The sequence below is a fragment of the Bufo gargarizans genome, unplaced genomic scaffold (assembly GCF_014858855.1).
Source record: "Bufo gargarizans isolate SCDJY-AF-19 unplaced genomic scaffold, ASM1485885v1 fragScaff_scaffold_339_pilon, whole genome shotgun sequence".
In the NCBI taxonomy this organism is placed as follows: domain Eukaryota; kingdom Metazoa; phylum Chordata; class Amphibia; order Anura; family Bufonidae; genus Bufo; species Bufo gargarizans.
In genome coordinates this window covers 105758-120618 of record NW_025334097.1, presented here as the reverse complement: position 1 = coordinate 120618, position 14861 = coordinate 105758, and the positions used below count along the sequence as shown (strand labels likewise).

Below are 14861 nucleotides of genomic sequence, written 5' to 3'. Positions count from 1 at the left end.
AGATGAGACATCACCAAGAAGATACCAAACAGAACAAGATGAGAAATCACCAAGAAGATACCAACCAGAATAAGATGAGACATCACCAAGAAGATACCAAGCAGAATAACCTGAGACATCACCAAGAAGATACCAACCAGAACAAGATGAGACATTACCAAGAAGATACCAACCAGAACAAGATGAGACATTACCAAGAAGATACCAACCAGAATAACATGAGACATCACCAAGAAGATACCAACCAGAATAACATGAGACATCACCAAGAAGATACCAACCAGAATAACATGAGACATCACCAAGAAGATACCAACCAGAACAAGATGAGACATCACCAAGAAGATACCAACCATAATAAGATGAGACATCACCAAGAAGATACCAACCAGAACAAGATGAGACATCACCAAGAAGATACCAACCAGAACAAGATGAGACATCACCAAGAAGATGCCAACCAGAACAAGATGAGACATTACCAAGAAGATACCAACCAGAACAAGATGAGACATTACCAAGAAGATACCAACCAGAACAAGATGAGACATCACCAAGACAGTAACAAGAAGATGGGACATCAATATGAAGCAGATATAATAAGAAGAGAAGACATTAATAAGGAGAAGAGGAGACATCGACAAGAAGACATTGATGCTTATTACAAGGTCATATTAGTTTTGTATATTGCAAAGTGAAAGCAGTTTCTGTAGTAGGGGCTGTAGAGCAAGATGATTCACTATTGATGGTGTTATTCTGTGCAGGACGTATTCCCATTACTATACATGGGGGTAGAGGAGCATCTGAGGCTCATTAAAGCCTGATGGAAAGGTGAGAGAACAAGCACCAGGCCCTCTGCTATCAGGACAGCCTGGTAACATGAGCCAGGAGGGGCTCCATGTTGTTCCTGTTATGGCCCTTTCCTCTGCATACTCCCACACTGTGGGGCAGGTACAGCGAGCAGATGGTTGTTCACCTTTTGTCCTTTATTGCAGTTGTGCAGATTTCCATTACTCGGAAGCCTTCCTCCGGCCATTCTTCATCGGACTGAAGATATTTGCATCTACAGCGGCTGTCCTCTTAAGCTGAATGATAACCAAGATGGTGCCCCGCTCTCACAGTAGCCCAACTATCCTAAATGCCCAGTCATATAATATGTGCAGCGGGATGCACCCCTGTATAATTAGGGAGGTTAGTCCTTCAGGACTCTAGGAATGCTGGGTGATCTCACAGTCCGGTAACAATTACTGTGCTGTTTCTGTTTAGAAATCTGGGCCGGCAGGACACCGAGGAGTTAACGGTTCCCAGGCTCCTTCCCGGCCAAAATCAGCAGGAGAACCAACGCTTTTGGCCACTGCACAGATTTTCATTCCAGGAACGGGAATTCTTCCAAGGAAAGTACCACAGGAGTAGCCGCTGAGACCAGAGCAAACACGGCGTAGAGAGGGATTATGTGTCTTCACGTGTTCTGAAGGCAAATAAACCAGGACCTGACCGCGAGCGGAGATCATCACCAAGGGCTCCGGACCACTCATCTCGACTGAAGTACTTAAAGTCGAGACATTGTTACTTTATAAAAAACCTTATTTTCTGTTACGCAGCACTTTGCAGTTTTCTCTATGCAACCTGCAGTGTAAAGAATGGAGGGTTTTTATTCTGGTTGTCATGGCTACTATCCCTTTGCCTTAACATTATGTTACTTGTGTAAGGTTTAGACTATTACAATATAGCTTTCTATGTCCATGAGTGTAGCCACGGAAAACGAAAGGGAAACCTCCATACTGGAAAGAAAACTATTGTTTCTTTCGACTTTTATAAAGAAAGTTTTATAGTTCCTTTAAGGAGACGCGGGGACACAAGATCCAGCTCTCTGCTCCTGAACGGTCAGGTCTATAAATGTTTGCCTGGTTTTACTGTCTGCTATAATGCAGTCCTGGAAAGAACCTGGGCCCCGGGCAGTGGGGGCCTGGAGCCCACCCAGCGGCTAACTCACTGTATATTACATGCTTTGTGCTGGAGTTGCAGACAACACGTGCAAAACATAGAAGGCGCACAGTCCTATAAAAAATAAAATAAAACTGCCCCCCTGCATCTCCAGGCCCCCAAGGGCCCCTGCAGCACTGCTAGTCCTGGAACATAGAATCAGGTCACGACGGCTGAGGCTTCTCCTCCTTACATAGAGCAGCCAAACATCTGCTATGGGCCGATCTCCTCTCCTTGGTATGGGGTCGGACTGTCCGTCCAAAGAATTTTCCAGCCTGAGGGTGGTGAGGTCCAGCAATCGGCAGCCCCATCTGATGCGGGCAGGGGAGCGGGTCACCTGCTGATCGGGTTTAGGATCCATAGGAGGCCTCACAAGCCTTTACTACAGTGTATGACCGGACAGTAGACATCCCTCAGCCCATGTCATCACACAAGGACTAGTCATGTCGAAAGCCACCTGTGTGCGCTCCACAGGATAACCACAGACATGACGGACACGCCAAGCCGTATCTCCTCAGTTCACGCCAGTCCGCAGTCTCCCTGATGTTCCCCGTGTCTACATTAAATTCATTATATCAGGGGGGTTCAGGGAGGACTGGCTCCAATCCCAGATGCACATAGAGAAGAAGGGATGGCAGCCGCGGCCTAAGAGCTGCCAATGAAAGCTCCTGCCCCAGAATAACCTCAGCACCAGCCAGGGGAGCGCTGAAAAGAGTCACTGACTCCAAACATCTGCTGTTCCAGGTTATGTAACACAGAGGTTCGGTAGATACGTCACCCCAAAACTACAGGGACGCAGAGTCAAGGAAAGGGCAGGAGGACAAGACAACTGCCCCTTCTGTCCATGAAGACGAGACCTTGCACCATAATAAGGGTCTGTTATGAGCTGTGGAGCCCCCTCACTGTGTATAGTGACTGGTCAAGGGATAGGACTAGACATGGACTTCACAGCTTTGGTAGGAAGTTGTGCCATTCGCGTTGCAGCCCTTAAGAATAATATCAATGTAAATACTTGCTAGATCACATCTATCAAACTATTACCACCATCATCTGCCCCATTCTGTAAGGAGCCTTCTGTGTAGCAATCCTAGGCGAATTCACCATCTGTCTATAGTTTTATAGACTCGCAAACAAGCTCCGTGTGGTAGAAGATGACATCTGGAACAGATTACGAGCCTTCGGAGACTCCTCAACCTCACTCTGCAGATCCCTCTGACCCGATCATCCCATCAATATTATGGGAATGCTCCCGTCTCCTACAGAAATATTATTTTATTTCTAAGATGTACAGTATATAGTGAGTGGGGACATCACAGATGGTCTGTGAATGGAGATAAGGCATGTGTAAGACATATACCCTCAGACAGGATATCTATAGACATGTATACCGCACTGTATATCTGGAGGAACTGCACTGTAGGTCGTTGGCGTGGGCCTGTAAGTACAGGTCAGGGGTAGCATAGGGGTTACCCCTAGGATGTCCTCATGTTATGTTTATGTTACTCTGGTTAATAAATAGAGGCGCTCAAGGGAGAACATGGAGAATGCTACTGGTATAGAGAGGACCAGCCACACTGTGGTAGTTAGCTAGCAAGTGATAGTGAGTGATGCTTGTCAGTTGGTGCGCCCTCTTAGGGACCTAAATAAAAGTTGGAACACTGACACCTGCAGCTGTGATGGTCCTGGGAAGAAGAACCTGTCATAGAGAGAAAACACCTGTAGAGAGCGGTGAAGCAGAGGTGCATGGTTGGGCCACACTTGCCGACTGTGAGAGCGTGCTTGGCCGATACCAAAGCTATCTTTTACCATGACTGTCACCAATGAAACACTACCAGGCAGCGTAGTCATTGCCCATCAAGTTGGCGTATCTTGACATATACCACTCAGTGGCCAAAAACATCCAGGGTAAAGTCCGAAGGTCACTACTGAACCTATGATGACTAGTGTCCACCAGTTCAAAGTCAGACGTGGCACCATCTCCCCCGATTATTATTATCTGGAGAAACATCGCCTCCATGTCCACAGGGTAATGGGTTCATGTCTTTTCCAGGTACAATGAACCTAAGAGAGAACAAATGTAAATAACCGAGAGCAGCAGCAAGTCCAAGATCTTCTGCCAAGGAACGAGTCCAAGTCATAGCGCGCCCAGTCCTCCCATCACAAACATGTCCTGAATAGTCCATCCTCTGCCAACACCGAATTGGAAGCAGACCTGACTGTACCGAGGACTCTCATCATGGCACAATGACCTACATACAGCAGGACTATGGCCACATGACGCCGTATCTGCTGATATAAACTATAGTCACATGACGCCGTATCTGCTGATATAAACTATAGTCACATGACGCCGTATCTGCTGATATAAACTACAGTCACATGACGCAGTATCTGCTGATATAAACTATAGTCACATGACGCCGTATCTGCTGATATAAACTATGGTCACATGACGCAGTATCTGCTGATATAAACTATAGTCACATGACGCAGTATCTGCTGATATAAACTATAGTCACATGACGCCGTATCTGCTGATATAAACTATAGTCACATGACGCAGTATCTGCTGATATAAACTATAGTCACATGACGCAGTATCTGCTGATATAAACTATAGTCACATGACGCAGTATCTGCTGATATAAACTATAGTCACATGACGCCGTATCTGCCGATATAAACTACAGTCACATGAAGCGTATCTGCTGATATAAACTATAGTCACATGACGCCGTATCTGCCGATATAAACTACAGTCACATGACGCCGTATCTGCCGATATAAACTATAATCACATGACGCCGTATCTGCTGATATAAACTATGGTCACATGACGCCGTATCTGCCGATATAAACTATAGTCACATGACGCCGTATCTGCTGATATAAACTATAGACACATGACGCCGTATCTGCCGATATAAACTATAGTCACATGACGCAGTATCTGCTGATATAAACTATGGTCACATGACGCAGTATCTGCTGATATAAACTATAGTCACATGACGCAGTATCTGCCGATATAAACTATGGTCACAGGATGAAGTATCTGCTGATATAAACTATGGTCACATGAAGCCGTATCTGCTGATATAAACTATGGTCACATGACGCAGTGTCTGCCGATATAAACTATGGTCACATGATGCAGTATCTGCCGATATAAACTATGGCCACATGACGCAGTGTCTGCCGATATAAACTATAGTCACATGATGCAGTATCTGCCGATATAAACTATGGTCACATGATGCAGTGTCTGCCGATATAAACTATGGTCACATGATGCAGTATCTGCTGATATAAACTATGGTCACATGACGCAGTATCTGCCGATATAAACTATAGTCACATGACGCAGTATCTGCCGATATAAACTATAGTCACATGACGCAGTGTCTGCCGATATAAACTATAGTCACATGACGCCGTATCTGCTGATATAAACTATAGACACATGACGCAGTATCTGCTGATATAAACTATGGTCACATGATGCAGTATCTGCTGATATAAACTATGGTCACATGACGCAGTATCTGCTGATATAAACTATGGTCACATGATGCAGTATCTGCTGATATAAACTATGGTCACATGACGCAGTATCTGCTGATATAAACTATAGACACATGACGCAGTATCTGCCGATATAAACTATAGACACATGACGCAGTATCTGCCGATATAAACTATGGTCACATGATGCCGTATCTGCTGATATAAACTATGGTCACATGAAGCCATATCTGCTGATATAAACTATGGTCACATGACGCCGTATCTGCTGATATAAACTATGGTCACATGATGCCGTATCTGCTGATATAAACTATGGTCACATGAAGCCATATCTGCTGATATAAACTATGGTCACATGACGCAGTATCTGCTGATATAAACTATGGTCACATGACGCAGTATCTGCTGATATAAACTATGGTCACATGACGCAGTGTCTGCCGATATAAACTATGGTCACATGATGCAGTATCTGCCGATATAAACTATGGCCACATGACGCAGTGTCTGCCGATATAAACTATAGTCACATGATGCAGTATCTGCCGATATAAACTATGGTCACATGATGCAGTATCTGCCGATATAAACTATGGTCACATGATGCAGTGTCTGCCGATATAAACTATGGTCACATGATGCAGTATCTGCTGATATAAACTATGGTCACATGATGCAGTTTCTGCTGATATAAACTATAGTCACATGACGCAGTATCTGCTGATATAAACTATGGCCACATGACGCAGTATCTGCCGATATAAACTATAGTCACATGACGCAGTATCTGCTGATATAAACTATAGTCACATGACGCAGTATCTGCTGATATAAACTATAGTCACATGAAGCCGTATCTGCTGATATAAACTATGGTCACATGACGCAGTGTCTGCCGATATAAACTATGGTCACATGATGCCATATCTGCCGATATAAACTATGGTCACATGATGCCATATCTGCTGATATAAACTATAGACACATGACGCAGTATCTGCCGATATAAACTATGGTCACATGATGAAGTATCTGCTGATATAAACTATAGTCACATGATGAAGTATCTGCTGATATAAACTATGGTCACATGAAGCCATATCTGCTGATATAAACTATGGTCACATGACGCAGTGTCTGCCGATATAAACTATGGTCACATGATGCAGTATCTGCTGATATAAACTATGGCCACATGACGCAGTATCTGCCGATATAAACTATGGTCACATGATGCAGTATCTGCTGATATAAACTATGGTCACATGATGCAGCATCTGCCGATATAAACTATAGTCACATGACGCAGTATCTGCTGATATAAACTATAGTCACATGACGCAGTATCTGCTGATATAAACTATAGTCACATGACGCAGTATCTGCCGATATAAACTATAGTCACATGACGCAGTATCTGCCGATATAAACTATAGTCACATGATGCCGTATCTGCTGATATAAACTATAGTCACATGATGCCGTATCTGCCGATATAAACTATAGTCACATGACACAGTATCTGCCGATATAAACTATAGTCACATGATGCCGTATCTGCTGATATAAACTATAGTCACATGATGCCGTATCTGCTGATATAAACTATAGTCACATGACACAGTATCTGCCGATATAAACTATAGTCACATGACACAGTATCTGCCGATATAAACTATAGTCACATGACACAGTATCTGCCGATATAAACTATAGTCACATGACGCAGTATCTGCCGATATAAACTATAGTCACATGACGCAGTATCTGCTGATATAAACTATAGTCACATGACGCCGTATCTGCCGATATAAACTATAGTCACATGACGCAGTATCTGCTGATATAAACTATGGTCACATGAAGCGTATCTGCTGATATAAACTATGGTCACATGAAGCGTATCTGCTGATATAAACTATAGTCACATGAAGCCGTATCTGCTGATATAAACTATAGTCACATGATGCAGTATCTGCCGATATAAACTATGGTCACATGACGCAGTGTCTGCCGATATAAACTATAGTCACATGATGCAGTATCTGCCGATATAAACTATGGTCACATGACGCAGTGTCTGCCGATATAAACTATGGTCACATGACGCAGTGTCTGCCGATATAAACTATGGTCACATGATGCCGTATCTGCCGATATAAACTATGGTCACATGACGCAGTGTCTGCCGATATAAACTATGGTCACATGATGCCATATCTGCTGATATAAACTATGGTCACATGAAGCGTATCTGCTGATATAAACTATGGTCACATGAAGCGTATCTGCTGATATAAACTATAGTCACATGAAGCCGTATCTGCCGATATAAACTATAGTCACATGATGCAGTATCTGCCGATATAAACTATGGTCACATGACGCAGTGTCTGCCGATATAAACTATAGTCACATGAAGCCGTATCTGCCGATATAAACTATAGTCACATGATGCAGTATCTGCCGATATAAACTATGGTCACATGACGCAGTGTCTGCCGATATAAACTATAGTCACATGACGCAGTATCTGCTGATATAAACTATAGACACATGACGCAGTATCTGCTGATATAAACTATGGTCACATGACGCAGTATCTGCTGATATAAACTATTGTCACATGACGCCATATCTGCTGATATAAACTATTATATTCTAGGCGTTATATGGCGGTACTATTTAATAAGTATGTATGCAGTATATACGAGGCTCCACCGCTCTGGTGATGGGTGTGACAAAGATCCTGCAGGAAATACCTGAACACAATGATAAAGGACATCAAAAATGAAAGGGGTGTGAGGGCCATAGTCCCTGGTGAGCCCCCCTTTATTATGGTCCTCTCATCCCTGTTAGGTCGGCACTGAATACGGTACAATGAGGCTGAGCTTACCACGTCCTCTGTGCCGTTCTTGCAGGTCTTCCACGTGTGGGTGTCATTGCTGACCTGCACCTTGTAAGATGTCACCCAGTCATCCCTACAGAGAAGACAGAAGGACGTCTGTAACTGGTTACCTTCACTGGTACATTGTAACAAACCCTTCAGCTGTTATCAGGACAGATCTGCCGCTTGTAGATGTGAAAAAGATTAATCCATACTCACGTCCATATGGAGTTCTTCCCCTGAGTGATGACTCCTGTGAAGCGAGTCAGACGCCTGGCATCAACTTCTAACCACTGATTCTTGTTCTTCTCCCCAGCGCACCAAGCGCCATCATAAAAATCATCATCATAGATCCCCGACTGGAAAATGCGTTATAGAAGAAAAAGAGCATAATACATGAGAACACGGGCTGTGTGCATATATTACATTACTTTTACTGTATTATCCTCCAGAGCTGCACTCACTATTCTGCTGGTGCAGTCACTGAGTACATACATTACTTATCCTGTACTAATCCTGAGTTACATCCTGTATTATCCTCCAGAGCTGCACTCACTATTCTGCTGGTGCAGTCACTGAGTACATACATTACTTATCCTGTACTGATCCTGAGTTACATCCTGTATTATACCCCAGAGCTGCACTCACTATTCTGCTGGTTCAGTCACTGTGTACATACATTACTTATCCTGTACTGATCCCGAGTTACATCCTGTATTATACCCCAGAGCTGCACTCACTATTCTGCTGGTGCAGTCACTGTGTACATACATTACTTATCCTGTACTGATCCTGAGTTACATCCTGTATTATACTCCAGAGCTGCACTCACTATTCTGCTGGTGCAGTCACTGTGTACATACATTACTTATCCTGTACTGACCCTGAGTAACATCCTGTATTATACTCCAGAGCTGCACTCACTATTCTGCTGGTGCAGTCACTGTGTACATACATTACTTATCCTGTACTGATCCTGAGTTACATCCTGTATTATACTCCAGAGCTGCACTCACTATTCTGCTGGTGCAGTCACTGTGTACATACATTACTTATCCTGTACTGATCCTGAGTTACATCCTGTATTATACCCCAGAGCTGCACTCACTATTCTGCTGGTTCAGTCACTGTGTACATACATTACTTATCCTGTACTGATCCCGAGTTACATCCTGTATTATACCCCAGAGCTGCACTCACTATTCTGCTGGTGCAGTCACTGTGTACATACATTACTTATCCTGTACTGATCCTGAGTTACATCCTGTATTATACTCCAGAGCTGCACTCACTATTCTGCTGGTGCAGTCACTGTGTACATACATTACTTATCCTGTACTGATCCTGAGTTACATCCTGTATTATACTACAGAGCTGCACTCACTATTCTGCTGGTGCAGTCACTGTGTACATACATTACTTATCCTGTACTGATCCTGAGTTACATCCTGTATTATACTCCAGAGCTGCACTCACTATTCTGCTGGTGCAGTCACTGTGTAAATACATTACTTATCCTGTACTGATCCTGAGTTACATCCTGTATAATACTCCAGAGCTGCACTCACTATTCTGCTGGTGCAGTCACTGTGTACATACATGACTTATCCTGTACTGATCCTGAGTTACATCCTGTATTATACTCCAGAGCTGCACTCACTATTCTGCTGGTTCAGTCACTGTGTACATACATTACTTATCCTGTACTGATCCTCAGTTACATCCTGTATTATACTCCAGAGCTGCACTCACTATTCTGCTGGTGCAGTCACTGTGTAAATACATTACTTATCCTGTACTGATCCTGAGTTACATCCTGTATTATACTCCAGAGCTGCACTCACTATTCTGCTGGTGCAGTCACTGTGTACATACATTACTTATCCTGTACTGATCCTGAGTTACATCATGTATTATACTCCAGAGCTGCACTCACTATTCTGCTGGTGCAGTCACTGTGTACATACATGACTTATCCTGTACTGATCCTGAGTTACATCCTGTATTATACTCCAGAGCTGCACTCACTATTCTGCTGGTTCAGTCAATGTGTACATACATTACTTATCCTGTACTGCTCCTGAGTTACATCCTGTATTATACTCCAGAGCTGCACTCACTATTCTGCTGGTGCAGTCACTGTGTACATACATTACTTATCCTGTACTGATCCTGAGTTACATCCTGTATTATACTCCAGAGCTGCACTCACTATTCTGCTGGTGCAGTCACTGTGTACATACATTACTTATCCTGTACTGATCCTGAGTTACATCCTGTATTATACTCCAGAGCTGCACTCACTATTCTGCTGGTGCAGTCACTGTGTACATACATTACTTATCCTGTACTGATCCTGAGTTACATCCTGTATTATACTCCAGAGCTGCACTCACTATTCTGCTGGTGCAATCACTGTGTACATACATTACTTATCCCGTACTGATCCTGAGTTACATCCTGTATTATATTCCAGAGCTGCACTCACTATTCTGCTGGTGCAGTCACTGTGTACATACATTACTTATCCTGTACTGATCCTGAGTTACATCCTGTATTATACTCTAGAGCTGCACTCACTATTCTGCTGGTGCAGTCACTGTGTACATACATTACTTATCCCGTACTGATCCTGAGTTACATCCTGTATTATACTCCAGAGCTGCACTCACTATTCTGCTGGTGCAGTCACTGTGTACATACATTACTTATCCTGTACTGATCCTGAGTTACATCCTGTATTATACTCCAGAGCTGCACACACTATTCTGCTGGTGCAGTCACTGTGTACATACATTACTTATCCTGTACTGATCCTGAGTTACATCCTGTATTATACTCCAGAGCTGCACTCACTATTCTGCTGGTGCAGTCACTGTGTACATACATTACTTATCCTGTACTGATCCTGAGTCACATCCTGTATTATACTCCAGAGTTGCACTCACTGTTCTGCTGGTGCAGTCACTGTGTACATACATTACTTATCCTGTACTGATCCTGAGTCACATCCTGTATTATACTCCAGAGCTGTACTCACTATTCTGCTGGTGCAGTCACTGTGTACATACATTACTTATCCTGTACTGATCCTGAGTTACATCCTGTATTATACTCCAGAGCTGCACTCACTATTCTGCTGGTGCAGTCACTGTGTACATACATTACTTATCCTGTACTGATCCTGAGTTACATCCTGTATTATACTCCAGAGCTGCACTCACTATTCTGCTGGTGCAGTCACTGTGTACATACATTACTTATCCTGTACTGATCCTGAGTTACATCCTGTATTATACTCCAGAGCTGCACTCACTATTCTGCTGGTGCAGTCACTGTGTACATACATTACTTATCCTGTACTGATCCTGAGTTACATCCTGTATTATACTCCAGAGCTGCACTCACTATTCTGCTGGTGCAGTCACTGTGTACATACATTACTTATCCTGTACTGATCCTGAGTTACATCCTGTATTATACTCCAGAGCTGCACTCACTATTCTGCTGGTGCAGTCACTGTGTACATACATTACTTATCCTGTACTGATCCTGAGTTACATCCTGTATTATACTCCAGAGCTGCACTCACTATTCTGCTGGTGCAGTCACTGTATACATACATTACTTACTCACAAAAAATACATTTTGGATCTGTGAATATTTGGGCACAAAAGAGTAAAACGTACAAGAAGAAGTGGCTCAGACTTTCCTCTTCTCGAGAGAGGATTAATTTTTTGTAATAAATGTATTTTTAGCAAAAGAAAATACCATGAATGGAAAGAGCTTCTGAACACGGAGACACTTAAAGTGTCCATGCTCTGCAGCTGAGATCCAGTAGGACATATGGGCATCTGGCTTATTTATGTGGCACCATGTACGGTCACCATTCACTAGAACTGGCACCACAAGTGCCAGCAGCTCCTCCTCGTGGGCATAGCATGTAAGGTGTAGATGTGTCACCCACCTGTATGTTCAGGCGTCCTCGGTGGGAGCCCAGTCCATACTGTTTTATACTGGAGGCCCTCAACTGGGGGTCAGACACCCTCAAAGACTCCAGTCCCAATGGGGGACAATCTGCCAATAAAGAGAAGCATGAAGCATAAAGACAACCCAAAAATCAGGTCACAGAACATCCCTCATAAAATAGACCACACTGTAAATATTAGATCATAGCCTCAGTATTATCTGTATAACACCTTGATATTGGCTCAACGTTTTCATCCTTGAGGTGCACATGGGTTTGTTGAGCTCTGGTGGCTTGCCTGAGATGTCTCCACCTCATTTCCAAAGCAGACCATCATCAAACTATATGCAAAAGTCACCAAGAAACGTTTAAATCGTATGACCAGGTGACAGCTGGAGGACTCGTCAGATGTCTCTTAGTATAAGCTCCACATGTTGGATATAAAACCTGTCAGACTCTATAGGGTCCTCATGGCAGATGAGATGCCAGTGGTCATGAGTAAGCAGAATTATGGAAGACAACAACAAGTTTGGCCTATAATTCCTTCATCTGTTACTACACAGCATGGAAACCACACAATTTCTCTCATCCCACGCAGATTAGGGCCTCATGTTCCTGTATCTAGTGTCAAGCATCTGAAAATTGTACTTTTTCTTCTACAAGTGGTGAACATAACCATCAAATTACTGGTATAGATAGAATGTGTTTGGGCTGGGGGTACAACTGCTAGGACCTAACATTAGATGATGTTACATGGACACCTCAACAGAGTACTGTTAGTATAGCCATGGAGCACCAGATATTTAAATCTTCAAAATTCCAGGTCTGCAGTTGAGATAGTCCACTCGGGACCCTGACGAAAGAGGTCACATTGCCACCGAAACGTGTTGAAGGAGAGTCCATCACCGTTACTGGTGGCACTGAGCTGCTAAACACAGTTTTGCGGGAGTAGAACCGCCAGCTGGGGCTTCTCCACTATGAAGATGCATCAAGAGGACCTATGGACTCCACAGAGCAGCAACAAACAGCTGAGCAAAATATCATGACTGCAGACCTGGTTGAAATTAAGAAGGTTGTGACACCAACTCGCTCACTACAAAAGGTATCAGCGTCCCTATTAATATGACTGATGTGCGGAGGTTATACCATCTTCTATGGATTATAGCTCTGGTGGTCACAGTGTAGGGCATAGGCTATAATTATACTGATTCAAAGTAGTAAGCAGCACTACAAATCCCATCATGGGATAAAACATACCAGTGGTCCCGGTACCTAAGAATCAGGTCCAGACAGTGGTGCCCGCGGAAAAAAGGTCCAGGCTAGGGGTCCCTTCGGATAGCAAATTAATAAGGATATCCACAGCACTCTTCAGTTTATGCAAAAAATAATAATTTCTTCTTATTCCATCAGCAGCATACAATGCAACGTTTCGACTTAAAGAAGTCTTTATCAAGGATTAAACCACTGGACTCCAGGAAGGAGAAACTGGACAATTCATCATCGAGAACTGAGGAACTAAACCACTGATCACCAGCGACTGGAGACTAAACCTGTGATCACCAGGAATTGATCAAGTAAACCACTGATCACAAGGAACTGAGGAATTAAACTACCAGAGACCAGGACCTGAGGAATTAAACCACTGGACAACAGGAAAGGAAGGGTTTAAACCACTTATCACCAGGAATTGATCAAGTAAACCACTGATCACAAGGAACTGAGGAATTAAACTACCAGAGACCAGGATCTGAGGAATTAAACCACTGGACAACAGGAAAGGAAGGGTTTAAACCACTTATCACCAGGAATTGATCAAGTAAATCACTGATTACCAGGGATGGAGAAATTTAACCACTGGACTCCAGATTCCTAGAAACTAAACCACTGGATGCCAGGAACTAAACTATTGATCACCAGAGACTGACGAATTAAACCACTGTTTACCTGGATTTGATCAACTAAACCCTTGGACACCAGAGACTGAGAAATGAAGCCACCAATCACTAGGACCTTATCAACTAAACTACTGGACACCAGGGAGTGGGCAACCAAACTGCTGGATACCAGAGACTAAGAAATTAGAAACTGGATTTCAGTACAGCGGGGACTAGAACCCGATTCACAAACAGTATTGGAAAGGAAACCTTTAAGAGAACTGAGACAGGAGAACTTGAGTATTGGCCTGGCTGGGTTTGTGGGCTCTAGTCTGAGCCGGGGGAATTTGTATGTTCTGCTCATACACCGCAGAATATGTTGGTACCATATAAATACTGTGAAATAATTTGAGGAGCCATATCCCACATGCGACCTTGTTGTTTTGCATTCTTCTACAGTATTTGTGAAATCTTTCTGAACCAAAGTTTTCCAGAATTTTCAATGTGTTCCCCCGGGACGGTGAGTCATTCTTCTATGATAATACCGTTATAACTAACGTCTTCTTATCTCCTATCACTTGTGGCCAAATCTGAGAGCAAAACATCTGGTGATGATTTCCAG

The 14861-nt window shown here is 43.3% G+C and overlaps 1 protein-coding gene across 1 annotated transcript in view; it reads right to left on the bottom strand.

The window, feature by feature from the left end:
- LOC122922416 (probable carboxypeptidase X1) overlaps nt 1-14861 on the bottom strand; it is a 50085-nt gene that overhangs the window by 12513 nt on the left and 22711 nt on the right. Inside the window, exons 3-5 of the mRNA XM_044273016.1 lie at nt 12366-12475; nt 8618-8757; nt 8408-8492 (exon numbers count right to left, since the gene is read on the bottom strand). Of these exons, the coding sequence (XP_044128951.1) occupies nt 8408-8492; nt 8618-8757; nt 12366-12475 (335 nt within the window). The remainder of the gene's footprint in view (nt 1-8407; nt 8493-8617; nt 8758-12365; nt 12476-14861) is intronic.